Genomic DNA, 15,001 nt, shown 5'->3' with positions numbered 1-15,001 from the left:
GTGCTGTGTAGTAGAAACCAACACAGCATTGTAAAGCAACTCTAATATAAATTAAGAGAAATAAGAGGCGGGAGTGAGTGCAGTAGCTTCGTGCGGACAGCGGGTGGAAGGGAAAGCGAGAGAATGCTTTTCCTCTTAGGATTCCCTTTTTCAACCCCTTAAGAGCGGGGAATCCTGAGCAGGTGAAAACGGAGGAGGTCACAAGACAGATGGCTTAGGGAGCGAGATGAGCTCCCTTCTGTCCCCGTCCCGACCCAGGCCTGGTTGGGGGCCTGGACATGCCAGGACTTTGTCTAGCGCACAGGTGTTCTCCTGAGCGACATTGGCCTTGATGTCCCCCAGGGGCACGGATTTTGCACTTTTTCCTGGAAAGAGACACGAGCAGCAGCCAGTACATCTATGAAGGCCCGTGCTGCCTCGTGCCTGTTGTTTGTCGAGATGACTTATGGCCTCCCGTCTTCCAAATGCCTTTCCGGCTTGGTGCAGGGCTCTTGACAGAGTGGCAGTCACGCGGCTGTGACAGGTGGACGCTGCTGCCCCCGCGTGGCCTTCTCCAGACATTGCAGGCGGGAGCCCTTTTGTCTAACAGCTGATTTATTATTCTCTGGTTCTGAGGTTGTTCTTGGATATGAACTTCATGCATAATTCCAGGTGGCTCAAGATCAGAAAGGTTAATAAATAAAGTCATAGGGAATGTAGTCAGTACTGTTGTAATAACCGTGGGTGACAGGTAGTTGCTGGATTTATTGCGGTGATCAATATGTAATGTAATCAGTTTCCAATATAAGTACTGAGTCGCCATGCTGTACACCTGCAGCTGATAAGAGTATTGTGTGGGAGCCATGCTTCAGTGAAGGGAAAAAAAAGCCGAAGTGGGAGAACAGGGCCTCCAGCCAGTGACTGATGCCAAGTCCCAGATGACGGCCGAAAAAAATGAAATGGGCGGCAGATGGAAGTCCAGTGTGCAGGTGGGGAAGGCCTTGCATGTCAGCGGAGTTAGCAGGCGAGCCAGTGTCTGTCTCATGGGGCAGCTGAGGGTGAGAGCAGAACCCTGACCGTCTCTGTGGCTGCTGTCTGTGCAGATGCCCCCCTCGGGAGCCTGGAGAACGGGACGGGACCTGAGGACCACATCCTCCCGGAGCCGGGACCCCGGTACAGGTGAGCGCGCAGGCCCCGCCTCCGGCTGGCTCTGGGGCCGGGCTGCCCTCTTCACAGCTCCGCCCTTCCTCTTTTGGAAAGTACCCCTGCTTGACGGGCAGGGCCTCACTTCACAGAGATTCAGTTCAGCTTTGGTCTGACGTCCGAGGGCACCGAGTGGCCAAGGGTCTCAGGCCCGAGACCTGGTGTCGGTCACAGTTCCTTTGCTGCCGGCTTTACTTTTCCTTCTTGGGGGGCCACGGCTAGGTGCTCCCACGGTCATAATGTGCTTGATTTAATATTTGGCAATAAACCATTGGACAACTTTAGTATTACACTTCACACTTTTAGTATTATGTAATATTTAAACCTGGGGAAGGAAATGGCACCCCACTGTAGTAGTCTTGCCTGGAAAATCCCATAGAGGAGCCCGGCGGGCTGCAGTCCATGGGATTACAAAGAGTCAGACACAGCTGAGCGCACACACACGTAGTATTGGAACCACCTTGGTATCAGGTATTTGTGAAGTGCCTGGGGCTTCCCAGGTGGCTCAGTGATAGAGAATCTGCCTGCAGTGAAGGGGACGAGGGTTCGATCCCTGGGTCAGGAAGATGCCCTGGAGAAGGAAATGGCAACCCACTCCAGTATCCTTGCCTGGAGAATCGCTTGGACAGAGGAGCCTGCCTGGCAGAGTCAGATATGACTGAAGCACACACGCACCACATCAGGTTGGTTTTTTTTTAATCAAATCTAAGTATGTCAAGGGAAAGCTGAGCTGTTCAGAGTCACTGGACATTAGGTGGCAGAGCTGAGATGGACACTGAGGAGCCCCTGCTGTCACTGTGATCCTCGCTGCCTTTACAGCCCTCTCCTTCCTCCTTGGCTTTAGTTTGGTGTCCCTGAGATACAGCATCTGCATTTTCAACCTCGGCCCCCGGGTGTGGGCGCTGTTTCCCTCCGCCCGTGCTTGGCGCTCCAGTCTCGCCCTGCTTTTGGAGAGGCGCTGCCTGTAGGAGGCTTGTACACGTTAGTGCGGTGCCAGGAGGGGTTGGTGTCACCCACAGGAAGCATCGGTCCTCCCAGTGAATATTCACGATTGACTTCCCTTAGGCTTGACTGGTTTCATCCCCTTGCTGTCCAAGGGTCTCCCAAGAGTCTTCTCCAACACTGCAGTTTGAAGGCATCAGTTCTTTGGCGCTCAGCCTTCTTTATGGTCCAACTCTCACATCTATACATGACTACTGGAAAAACCATAGCTTTGACCGTGTGGGCTACTGGGTATTCCCCTAGCTGTTTTCATGATGTGAAGGATTATTTTTCCATGTTGCAAATTCTTTGTAACTACACAATCAGCGCTCATTTTATCTGGTGCTAGTGTTCTCTCAAGACGGAGTCATTGCTCCTGGGTTCCTAGGAGTGTGTCTGGTCACAACGTTTTGGTCAGTGGATCAGTAAGTACCTTTGTTTTCTGTCTGCTCCTGTTTAAAGACATTTCATCTAACATCTGCTGTTGATTCACTGAAAGGGAACTCATGACCAACAGCAGTGTCATTGTGTATGTGTGTGTGCTGAGTTGCTTCAGTCGTGTCTGACTCTCTTGCGAGCCCATGGACTGTAGCCCACCCGACTCCTCTGTGCATGGGATTCTCCGAGCAAGAATACTGGAGTGGGTTGCCGTGCCTTCCTCCAGGGGATTTTCCCACACCAGGGATCCAGCCCACATCTCTTGCATCTCCCGCATTGGCAGGCAGGTTCTTTAGCACACTGCACCATCAGGCTGAATAGAGGCTGCCTCACACAGGCTTCCTCCAAGAGGCACCACAGCGTCCTGTGTTTAGGAGCAACAGACAGCACTTCGGACTTCCTAGGAGGTGCTAGTGTAAAGAACTTGCCTGCAATGCAGGAGATGTAAGAGACATTTTGGTTCGATCCCTGGGTCGGGAAGATCCCCTGGAGGAGGAAATGGCAACCCACTCCAGTATTCTTGCCTGGAGAATCCTGTGGACAGAGGAGCCTGCCTGGCTATAGTCCGCAAAGAGTCGGATACGACTGAAGTGACTGAGTGCACACGCACGCATGTATGTGTTCACGGATGACCATGTCAGCCCCGAGAGTGTGGAATTTTGGGGTTACGGGTAAACTTCAGGGAGTAGGCGAATTTCCAGATATGGAATACACACATAGAGAGGATGGACTGTGACCGCAAAGGGCGCCTTCCCTTCCTTTGAGTTGGGAAACCTGAATGAGCTCAGGGCCGGCTGCATGTGTTTTGAATGTCGAGATGGCATGTTTTAAGTGGCTGACTCTTAACTTCCCTCTGCTTGCCTTTCCAGTGTGGAAGCCAGTCCTCCAGGCCAGGAGAGTCCTCTGAGCAGCCTGTTACCTTCTGCCTCGGTACCAGAGTCCATGACAGTTAGTAAGTACTTTCTGGGCAGCGTCCGCCATCCCTGGGTGACCCTGGGGCCTGCACATCCTGGAGTCAGTGCCTTCGCGCTGGCTCCTGCATGACCGCGACTTTACAGAGTCTGGGAGGAAGTCAGGTGTGTGGGTGCCTGGTTGTGGACTTGAAGTGTGGTGTGTAAGCTCCCTGAGCTGTGAAACCTGATACCTGGGTTCATGCATCGTTTTGTTAAAGTAGGAGCCCCCAGCCTTTACGCCCCCAGGGACCAGTTTCATGGAAGACAATTTTTCCATTTACCCAGGGGGCAGGGATGGTTTCTGGATGATTCAGGCTCTTTACCTTTATTATGCCTCCCCCGATGTAAGGGGAGGCAGAGCTCAGGCAGTTAGGCGCGTGATGGGGAGCAGCTGTGAATGCAGATGAAGGTTTGCTCGCTCACTGCCTTTCCCTTCTTGCTGTGTGGCCTGGTTCCCAGCAGGTCTTGAACTGTACCAGCTCGGGGGTTGAGGACTCCTGCCCTAAAGGACATGGAGGTGGAGCAGCAGGGAGGCCGAGGGAAACTTCCGTCCTTCGTGGTTTCAGGGTTTGCTTCCTGCAAGGCCGTCAGCTACAGAGGAGGTTTCTAGTTGGGTTTCCTTTGTATCTCTGGAGGAATCACTTTTGTACATAAGGGAGAGTCTGTCTCTCAAAGATGAGTGAAGGTTGCTAATGATCAGGTGCAACCTGTTGACAACCTCACCGCTCAGAAAATGTACAGCAGTTAAGGTTAGGTTTCAGTTCAGTCGCTCAGTCGTGTCTGACTCTTTGCAACCCCAGGGACTGTAGCACGCCAGGCCTCTCTGTCCATCACCAACTCCCGGAGCTTGCTTAAACTCACGTCCATTGAGTCGGTGATACCATCCAACCATCTCATCCTCTGTCGTCCCATTCTCCTCCTGCCTTTAATCTTTCTCAGCATCTTTCTCAGGGTCTTTTCCAATGAGTCAGTTCTTCACATCAGATGGCCAAAGTATTGGAGTTTCAGCTTTAGCATCAGTCCTTCCAATGAATATTCAGGACTATTTCCTTTAGGATGGACTGGTTGGATCCCCTTGCAGTCCAAATGACTCTTAAGAGTCTTCTCCAACACCACAGTTCAGAAGCATCAGTTCTACTGTGCTCAGCTTTCTTTATGGTCCAACCCTCACATCCATACATGACCACTGGAAAAACCATAGCTTTGACTAGAATGCCCTTTGTTGGCAAAGTAATGTCTCTGCTTTTTAATATGCTGCCTAGGTTGGTCATAGCTTTTCTTCCTGGGGGCAAGCGTCTTTTAATTTTGTGGCTGCAGTCACCATCTGCAGTGATTTTGGAGCCCAAGACAATAAAGTCTGTCACCTTTTCCATTGTTTCCCCATCTATTTGCCATGAAGTGATGGGACTGGATGCCAAGATCTTTGTTTTTTGAATGTTGAGTTTTAAGCCAGCTTTTTCACTCTCCTCTTTTACTTTCATCAAGAGGCTCTTGATGAAAGGTTAGGTTTGAGTGGCTTTATATAATAAAGAATAAACCAACCAGCTGTGGCTTAATATGATAGAAATCACCTTTCTGCCCAGAGGTAGGCAGGCTGGGCCAGTGTGTGGCTCCATGGTTACTAGAGAGTAGGGCTTCTTCTGTCTTGCCTCGTTGTACAAAATGGCTGTTTCAGGTCCAGCCATCTCATTCTCATCCCAGGTATCAGGAATGAGGAGGGGGCAAAGGAGAAACTTCCGCCATTTCCTTAGGTAGGAATCAGGGATCTGAACTTGGGAAAAAAGTTACGACTTTTTCCTCTAGCCTCTGAAATTTAGTATTCAGTGTTGCCTTCACTTTTTATTATTATTTTTTAATTAATTACCTTTGTTTCTGGCTGTGCTGGTCTTCTTGCTGCATGGGGGCTTTCTCTCATTGTGATGCACAGGCTTCTCGTTGCAGTGGCTTCTCTTGTTGCGGGGCACAGGCTCAGTTACCCTGTGGCAGGTGGACTCTTCCTGGACCAGGGATCAAACCCACGCACCCTGCATTGGCAAGTGGATTCTTAACCACTGGACCACTGGGGAAATCCTGCATTTATTTTTTTTAGTTGCAGTATTGTTTACAATGTTATTAGTTCCGGGTGTGCAGCACAGTGACTCAGCGTGTTTGTGGGCTGTGTTGGGTATGAAGTCACTGTGACGCTGGCTGGGTCTCTGTGCACAGTGTTCCCCTGCGGTTTATTTTGCGCATCGTCACATGTACCTCTTACCTTCCCTCCATTTTGCCCCTTCCCATTCTCTCTCCCTGCTGGTAACCCCTAGTTGTCCTCTGTATCCGTGAGCCTGTTATTCATTTGCTATGTTCATCTGTTTGTTTTAAGATTCCACATACAAGTGATATATAGTATTTGTTCTTTTCTGTACTAAGCATGGTACCTTCTGAGGTCATCTGTGTTGCTTCTAGTGGCAAAATTTCATTCTTTTTCATGGCTGAATAATATTCCTCTGTGTGTGTGTGTGTGTGTGTGTGTGTGTGTGTGTGTGTGTGTGTCTGTCTTTGTGTCTGTGTGTTTGTGTGTATCTTCTTTGTCCACTCATCTGTTGATGGTTGCTTAGATTGCATTTTCTGTAACGATGAAAGTAGCAGCGAATCATAGAAACCTTAGGCGTCTCAGCCAAGCGAGCAATGGAAGTCACTGGCTCCTGTAACAGTGATATGAAAAAGATCTCATGATGTCATTGCTGCTTGAAAATAGTTTTTAATGAGAAAATGTAAAATCCTGTGTGCTAGTTTGTCACTTGTCTTTTTTTACATCTTGTTAATTCTGTTTTAGTATAATCAGTTTCCTTTGTAATCTTGAGTGTTTTATGTTATGTATTTGAAAACATTTTTCTGAGAAGAGACCCATGGGCTTCATCACCAGACAATGCAATGGATCTCTGGCACAAAGAAGATGAACCTTTCCGCTCCCCCAAGCAGTGAGGACCCTTCCTAGAAAGTGCACACAGGTTCCCACTTGTGTGGCTGACATCCGTCCCAAGGCCTCCCTGGCTACTCAGGAGACAACGTGTCCATCTCGTTTTCTCCCAAAAATAACCTCATGGCTAAGGAAGGAAGAGGGTTTCCCTGGTAGCTTAGCTGGTGAAGAATCCGCCTGCAATGCGGAAGACCCCGGTTTGATCCCCTGGGTTGGAAAGATCCCCTGGAAAAGGGAAAGGCTACCAACTCCAGTGTTTTTGCAATTCCATGGACTGTATAGTCCATGGAGTCGCAAAGAGTCAGACACGACTGAGTGACTTTGACTAAGGAAGGAAGAGTGGAGTCTGAGGGGCATCCAATGTTCTTTTATTTATTTAAAAATAATTTTTTTATTTTTGACTGTGCTGGGTCTTAGGTGTGGCATATGGGATCTAGTTCCCTGACCAGGGATTGAGCCCAGGTCCCCCTGCATTCGGAGTGTGGACTCTTAGCCACTGAGCCACCAGGGAAGCCCTAAAAGTGGAGTTTTATGTGATTCCTGTACTGGGGAGAGCCACTCTTAGTTGCCTTGAGTAGCAGGTAATTGTGAAAGTAGAGACAATGAAGAGGAGCCAGCGCCAGTGAGTTGGCCTGGACGTGGTTGCCTGTCTAAGGGTGAGAATGGTGGCAACACTATCTTAGTGCAAAAGGCAGGTATTAACGTGTTTCCAGAAGTCAGCGGGAGGAGCGGAAGCGGGCAGAGGAATTCTCTCTCTGCCCGTTTGATGCCTCGTCTTGGCACCTGCAGTGCTGCTCTGGGTCACACCGTGACGTGGAGAGCTGAGACCTTACTCTGGCCCCCAGGTGCATCTGCTCTGAATCACACCAGTTTTTGCCTCATTTACATTTGTTTTGAGAAGAATGGTGACCCCGAGATTGAGGGCAGGAAGGCCAGACTTCCTCGGCGCCTCGTCCTGGGCACCATTAGCAAGGATACGAACATCTCGATGCTCCGCACCCCGCCTGGCCCCGGGGCACCCGGCGCTGTGCTTTCACGTGGGTCTCTGCACCCTGGGATGTGGTCCCGCCATCTCAGACACGATGAGCTTTGTCAGTTACTCTTCAGGGTCAAGAGAGATCGTGGTCTGTGGGTCTGCCTCAGACGTCTTCTGACTTTGAGGAAGATGCTGGCCCATGTGTTTCAGTAAGGACATGCCTCTGAATGCACTTGACTTATGCTGATGGCAGGGATCTAGACTGGCTTTTTTATTTTTAGTTCTACGCTTTAAATAGAAAAAGGGCTTTCCTGGTGGCTCAGATGATAAAGAATCTGCCTGCAGTGCAGGAGACCTGAGTTTGATCCCCGGGTCGGGAACATCCCCTGGAGAAGGGAAACGCACCTTCCCTTGGACAGAGGAGCCTGGCGGGCTACAGTCCCTGGGGTCGCAAAGAGTCAAACAGCTGAGCAACTGTCACTTTTTAAAACACAGTTTTACTTGTTTTTATATTTGGCTGTGCTCGGCGGTCGTTGCTTTGCGAGAACTGCGCTCTAGCTGTGGTGCGTGGACTTCTCGTTGCGGTGGCTTCTCCTGTTGCGGAGCACTGCTCTAGGGCTTCATGGGCTCAGTAGTTGTGGGTCCCGGGCCCGAGAGCACAGGCTCAGTAGTTGTGGCACGTGGGCTTAGTTGCTCCATGGCATATGGGATCTTCCCGGATCAGGGATAGAACCCCTGTCTCTTACCTTGGCAGGTGGATTCTTTCCCACTGAGCCCCCTGGGAAGCCCAGGCCTACACTTTTCTAACAGTGTAAATCTGGTTTTCTTATTTGGTATCTTTGGCAAATCCAGAGTTTACAGCCTGCATCTCTGAAGAAAAACTTCACCACATCCACATTTCGACCCTCGACACTTGGTAGCAGTGTGGTTTGTTGGGGATAAGGGTGTGTGTGGTGGGCGGGGGTTCTGTTTTTGCAGTGGTGGCTGTAAATTTCAGGGAACCTTCACTGAAGTTGTTGTCTGTCCTGTGGGTATTCCAGACGAGAGATCAGAACCCTTAGAAGTTTTGTCAGCGTGGGTGCTTTTGACTTGTACCCTCCCCATCTCACCCCTGCCTCCTGTGTTATTGCAAAAAAAAAAAAGAATGAGAGCTAGTCTGTCTGGGTATCCAGGGAGTATTATTGTACTTTGCTAGGGTTGTTGTTAACAAAGTACCCCACACCGGCAGCGTAAACAGCAAAAGTGTGTTTCTCATAGTTCTTGAGGTGCCTGCAGTCTGGTTTCTGGTGAGGCCTCTCTCTTGGCTTGATGGCCTTCTCCCTGTGAGTGCGCATCCCTGGTGTCTCTTCTTCTTATAAAGAAGCTTTAATTGCCTCTTTAAAGTTCCTACCTCCAAATGTAATCAAAACACATGAATTTGAGAGAGACGAAATTTCCAGGTGGCGCAGTGGTAAAGAACCCGCCTACCAATGCAGGAGACGAGGGTTCGATCCCGGGGTGGGGAAGATCCCCTGGAGGAGGGCATGGCAACTCGCTCCGGTATTCCTGCCTGGAGAATCCCATGGACAGAGCAGCCTGGTGGACTGCGGTCCATGGGGTCGCAGAGTCGGACACGACTGAAGGGACTGAGCATGCACGCATACACGTACCTATGTGCAGCCGCTTGGATTCCTCTCCAGAGGAGACACTCAACTCTCTCGAACCCCAGAGGAGCCTGGCGGAGGAACCCCAACTCTGTCCCCTGGACGTCGCCCTGACGTCCCACCAGGTGACCCCCGGCCTGCGTTGTAGCTGCTTCATCCTGTCGGAGGGTCCTCCCCTGCCCACCCTGGCGCCCCAGTCTTAGACTTCCGGCCCCCAGAACGGTGAGCAGTACATTTCTGTTGTTTATCAGCCGCCCAGTCTGCTGTGTCCTGTTACTGCCGCTCAAACGTACTGAGACCCTGAGGGTCAGTGGGGCCGTGACCCTGGCCGCGCTGACCCCACGTCGCTGCCTCTCGGCCTCCCCGGTCCACCCCTTCCTCGAACGCGCCCGCCGTCGCGGCTGACTCCCCCCTGTCCTGGGTTCATGCGCCACCTAGTGGATGGTCCGGGAACTCGCTCTGCAGTTTCTGCCCGCACCTCTCCGCCTCTCCCTGCTCAGAACCCAGGGCCTCTGCCACTCTGCTCACTGTAGATGGTTCTTGAAATTTCACCTGAAAAGTTTAAAATGAAAGTCGCTCAGTCGTGTTCGATTCATTTCTCTGTGACCCCATGGACTGTACAGTCCATGGAATTCTCCAGGTCAGAACACTGGAGTGGGTAGCCTTTCCTTTCTCCAGGGGATCTTCCCAACCCAGGAATTGAACCCAGGCCTCCCGCATTGCAGGTGGATTCTTTAGCAGCTGAGCCACCAAGAAAGCCCAAGAATGCTGGAGTAGATAGCCTATCCCTTCTCCAGGGGATCTTCCCAACCCAGGAATTGAACTGGGACCTCTTGCATTGCAGGTGGATTCCTTACCAACTGAGCTACCAGGGAAGCCAGAGGCGATCATTTTCACGTCTTCCTGAAATAACAAATATTTAATTTTTTAAATTATTATTCAAATCCTTTTAACACTCGTTCTCTCTTCTCCGTCTTTATCTCAGAAGTCTTTGTCTCTCTTTTATGGGACCAAAGTATGACCTTATTTTGAAGGGGTAAATAGAAAAAGAGTTTGCCTAATATACTGGAATGGACACAAAAGAAAATGGTATATTTTTGAAGTGAACCTGGACACAAGAAATCCGTGTGGTTCACCTCCAAGGCCTTTAAAAATACCCAGCAGGACTTCTCATTCTACCCTGGAATTGGCACAATATAGCTTTCCACCTGGTCATCATTTGCTGTTGAAGCTGACTTACTCCAGTCACCAAATTTTATGATGAATAAAATTCTGTTTTCTATTTTGCAGTTCCATTTAACTTTTGGCATTCTTTTAAACTGAACTTGTGGCAACAGTGTTTCAACAGAATTTTAGGTTAAATAGTCCTCAGCTCTAGTCTGGGGCCCGTGAGGGTCAGATGGGGGCGGTGGGCAAGAGAGAAGCCATGCTACAGCACCGTCACGATGGAGGTTGATCCAGACCCCGGGAGTGTTTTTGAAACAGCAGGCATCTCTGCTCTGGCCGGGCGTGCGTTAGTCTGTGTGGTGACGAGCAGGGTTAGCTAATGCTGAGGGCTCGCAGGCAAGTGTGGCTCATGGGGATGGCAGAGGAGGGGCTCTCGGTGGTCAGTAATAATTATGCTGCTGCTGCTGCTGCTGCTGCTGCTAAGTCGCTTCAGTTGTGTCCGACCCTGTGCGACCCCATAGACGGCAGCCCACCAGGCTCCCCCTTCCCTGGGATTCTCCAGGCAAGAACACTGGAGTGGGTTGCCATTTCCTTCTCCAATGCATGAAAGAGAAAAGTGAAAGTGAAGTCGCTCAGTCATGTCCGACTCTTAGCGATCTCATGGACTGCAGCCTACCAGGCTCCTTCGTCCATGGGATTTTCCAGGCAAGAGTACTGGAGTGGGTTGCCATTGCCTTCTCCAATGATGATGATTAATACTCATTAAATGGTATCACCTCAGTCAATGCCAGAAACACAATCCATCACTCACCAGTTTCCTCCCAACCTCCCAATGGGTTGGTTAAATGATGAAGAGCACTTAACATATGATCTGCCCTCTTGGCAAATTTTTGAAGAGTGCTTTTCTGGATGAAGAAAAAAAGCGCACTTTCCTTTTGTCCCTTTCTTTCTTCTTCCTTCCCTTCCTCCCATTCTTCTACTATTTGATAGATTTTTTTTTTTGTACATTCAGAACCTTTTTATGCCAGTGCTGACCAGTTGACAGACACTGCGATGCTCCCGGCCTGCACTTGGTGGAACAAGTGGCGAGTCTTGCCCTGGGGGCTCAGCAGGCCAGTGGGAGGACAGACACGTGGGGGGTGCTGTTTTCAGTGCGTTACTCCGGAAGGTCTCTCTCTCGGGAGACAGGCTGCAGGACGCGGGGCCGGGGCCGGGCTTGGCGGCGCCTGGGCGGAGGTGAGGGGGAGAGCTGAGCTGGAGAACCCGGGCTTTACCCCCCGTGCAGCAGGACGTCAGCACGGGGTCTCAAGCAGGCGCCACGTGACTCTCGCCACTCGTTCTTGCAGAGCGCAGACTGTTGATCTGCGTGCCTGCCTGTCTCCTTCCTGGCGGCCCTTCCTCTCCCTAGTGGACCCTGAAGGGCCTCCCTTGTGCCTCGAAGTTGACTCTGCCATCCTCACTTTCTCAAGCGCTGACAGTGCCTGGTGGGCGCCCTGAGTGTGGGGCGCCAACACCCATAGTTCAGACAGACATGCTAAGGGCGACAGTGGGAGAGGCTTGGGGTAGGAGGCCTGTCTGGAGCCTCCGTCCTGGGGTCAAGCCCCAGCTCCAGGAACTTCCCAGCTACGTTTCTCTTTCATCAGTATTTATTTGTTTGGCTTCACTGGGTCTTAGTTGTGACATACGAACTCCCAGTTGGCAGCACGCTCCCCGACCAGGGATCAAACCTGGGCCGCCCACCTTGGGAGCACGGAGTCTCAGCCTCTGGACAACCAGGGAAGTCCCTTGGTTTCTTTTCCTTTTACCCCAGACTCTCTGGGCCCTGATTCCTCATTGGTAAAATGAAGACACTTACACTGGCTTCTCAGGGTCAATTGGAGGGTTAAATGTGCTAACATCCCAAGGCACAAAACCCGAGCCCTGAACCAGGCGTGGTGTGGGGTAAGAGCCTTCTCCTGTGTGGAGAAGCTTCCATAGGTGGTGAGCATTGCTTTTCTGGTTCTTCAGAGTCGGGTCATTGCCCGTGGAGGCCGAGGACCTGGCCAAGGACGGGGGACAGTGAGAGACTCAGTGAGACGTCCAGTGTCATCTTGCCGTGCGCAGACTTCAGGCGGTGGTGTCACCCAGGCCCCAGGGAGGCCAGCTCTTCCCGAAATCTTTTCTGGGGATCCTCTTTGGGGATCGGCTCTGAGCCCATTCAGTAGCCCCAAGGGTCCACACTCTAATGCTGTTGTTGTGGTTTAGTCCCTAAGTCATGTCCAGCTGTTCGTGATCCCCATGGACTGTAGCCTGCCAGGCTCCTCTGTCCATGGGATTTCCCAGGCAAGAACACTTCAGTGGGTTGTCATTTCCTCCTCCAAGGGATCTTCCCCACCCACGGATAGAACTGGCATCTCCTGCACTGGCAGGTTCTTTACCGCTGAGCCACCTGGGAAGCCCACGCTGTCAACCTTCAGTTCAGTTCAGTTCAGTCGCTCAGTCGTGTCCGACTCTTTGTGACCCCATGCATCGCAGCACACCAGGCCTCCCTGTCCATCACAAACTCCCGGAGTTCACTCAGACTCATGTCCATTGATATAGTGATGCCATCCAGCCATCTCATCCTCTGCCGTCCCCTTCTCCTCTTGCCCCCAATCCCCCCCAGCATCAGAGTCTTTTCCAATGAGTCCGTTCTTCGCATGAGGTGGCCAAAGTACTGGAGTTTCAGCTTCAGCATCATTCCCTCCAAAGAAATCCCAGGGCTGATCTCCTTCAGAATGGACTGGTTGGATCTCCTTGCAGTCCAAGGGACTCTCAAGAGTCTTCTCCAACACCACACTTCAAAAGCATCAATTCTTCGGTGCTCAGCCTTCTTCACAGTCCAACTCGCACATCCATAAATGACCACAGGAAAAACCATAGGCTTGAATAGACGGACCTTTGTTGGCAAGTAATGTCTCTGCTTTTGAATATGCTATCTAGGTTGGTCATAACCTTCCTTCCAAGGAGTAAGCGTCTTTTAATTTCAAGGCTGCAATCACCATCTGCAGTGATTTTGGAGCCCCCCAAAATAAAGTCTGACACTGTTTCCACTGTTTCCCCATCTATTTCCCATGAAGTGATGGGACTGGATGCCATGATCTTCGTTTTCTGAATGTTGAGCTTTAAGCCAACTTTTTCACTCTCCACTTTCACTTTCATCAAGAGGCTTTTGAGTTCGTCTTCACTTTCTGCCATAAGGGTGGTGTCATCTGCATATCTGAGGTTATTGATATTTCCCCCGGCAATCTTGATTCCAGCTTGTGTTTCTTCCAGTCCAGCATTTCTCATGATGTACTCTGCATATAAGTTAAATAAGCAGGGTGATAATATACAGCCTTGACGTATTCCTTTTCCTATTTGGAACCAGTCAGAGCTAAACCCATCGGATTCTTGACTCTGGTCTCATGTTTCCATGCTGGTTGTTTCCAGATGATGCCTGCCTGGCTTCAGATACCAGATCCACCTGTAAGTTCGTACGTACTTCTGGGGGCAACTACATATCTTCCTTCACTGAGGTCCTGGAAAAGATGAATAACGTGGGTATCTCCCCGTGTATTTTCCAGCTGTGAACCAGGCTGTGTCTATGCTATCACTCAATTTTCTCAGCATTCCTGCAAAGTGGGGGTGTTAGCTTCATTTTGCAGTTGGAGAAGTGGAGGCTGTGGTGAAGGTCCCACTGCGAGGACTTGGGGGAGCCTGGGTTCCTCTCCCACTGCTGTTCCTGGACACTTGCAGCCTCTGGAATGCTCTGCCCTCAAGCCAAGCATTCAGGCCTGTGGAAATGACCCCATGGGCTTCCCTTCCCTGGCCGCCCATCTGAGGGCCTGCTACCGTCACCCACCTCTTACCACCCACCTTTTTGTCTGCCGGCTCCTTCAGTGCCCGGTGCTGGAAACCCTGCCGGCCATGTACTTGCTGCTCAAAGAGACTTTAGTTGGGACTTCCCTGGTGGTACAGTGGGTGGGAATCTGCCTGCCAGTGCAGGGGACAGTGGTTCGATCCCTGGTCGGGAAGATCCTACATGCTGTGGAGCAGCTGAGCCCGTGCGCCACGACTACTGAGCCTGCGGCTGCAACCACGGAAGCCTGTACGCCTAGAGCCTGTGCCCTGTGGCCAGAGAGGCCACTGCAACGAGACCCTGTGCACCACAGCTAGAGAGCAGCCCCTGCTCACCACAAGTAGAGAAAGCCCGCACCGCAGTGAAGACCCAGCACAGCCGAAAACAAACAAATAATAAAAGACACTTTAGTTGGAGGCATGAAGGAAGGAAAGCACGAGCAGGTATTCTCGTTGTAACACATGAAAAATCACAAAGGCTCTGGTAGGAACGAACTGAAAGTGAGTTCCCCAAGTGCAAGCGTACATCTGTTCTCATCATCTTTGCGGCCCTTGTCTGGTCCTCGGGAAAAACCCGAAGCCATGCAGCTGCCTGTGGAGTGGAGGAGCGCGTGACTGTTTGCCCCATTCCCTGCTGCATCGGGGAGGAGGCAGCTGGGGCAGGAGGAGCACCAGCCTGGGAGTCGGGAGCACCTGATTCTGATTCCGGCTCTGATAGCAGCAGGCCCTTGTGCCTCTCTGGGCCTCAGTTTCCCCAGCTCTAAAGCGGAGGAGCCCACCCTCAGGGACTCCTTGCATTTCTAGCCATCTGTTCCAGGAAAAGGGCCATGATGTTCACACCCCA

General features: G+C 51.2%; 1 protein-coding gene across 2 annotated transcripts in view; it reads left to right on the top strand.

The window, feature by feature from the left end:
- Positions 1-15,001, top strand: part of SNX29 (sorting nexin 29) — a 600,629-nt gene that overhangs the window by 89,565 nt on the left and 496,063 nt on the right. For both annotated transcript variants that reach the window (XM_027527872.1, XM_027527873.1), the window contains 2 exons: positions 1,083-1,158; positions 3,471-3,553. In XM_027527872.1, the coding sequence (XP_027383673.1) occupies positions 1,083-1,158; positions 3,471-3,553 (159 nt within the window). The remainder of the gene's footprint in view (positions 1-1,082; positions 1,159-3,470; positions 3,554-15,001) is intronic.

This window comes from Bos indicus x Bos taurus, chromosome 25, assembly GCF_003369695.1.
Source record: "Bos indicus x Bos taurus breed Angus x Brahman F1 hybrid chromosome 25, Bos_hybrid_MaternalHap_v2.0, whole genome shotgun sequence".
Classification (NCBI taxonomy): Eukaryota; Metazoa; Chordata; class Mammalia; order Artiodactyla; family Bovidae; genus Bos; species Bos indicus x Bos taurus.
This window is presented reverse-complemented; position numbering and strand designations above follow the sequence as displayed.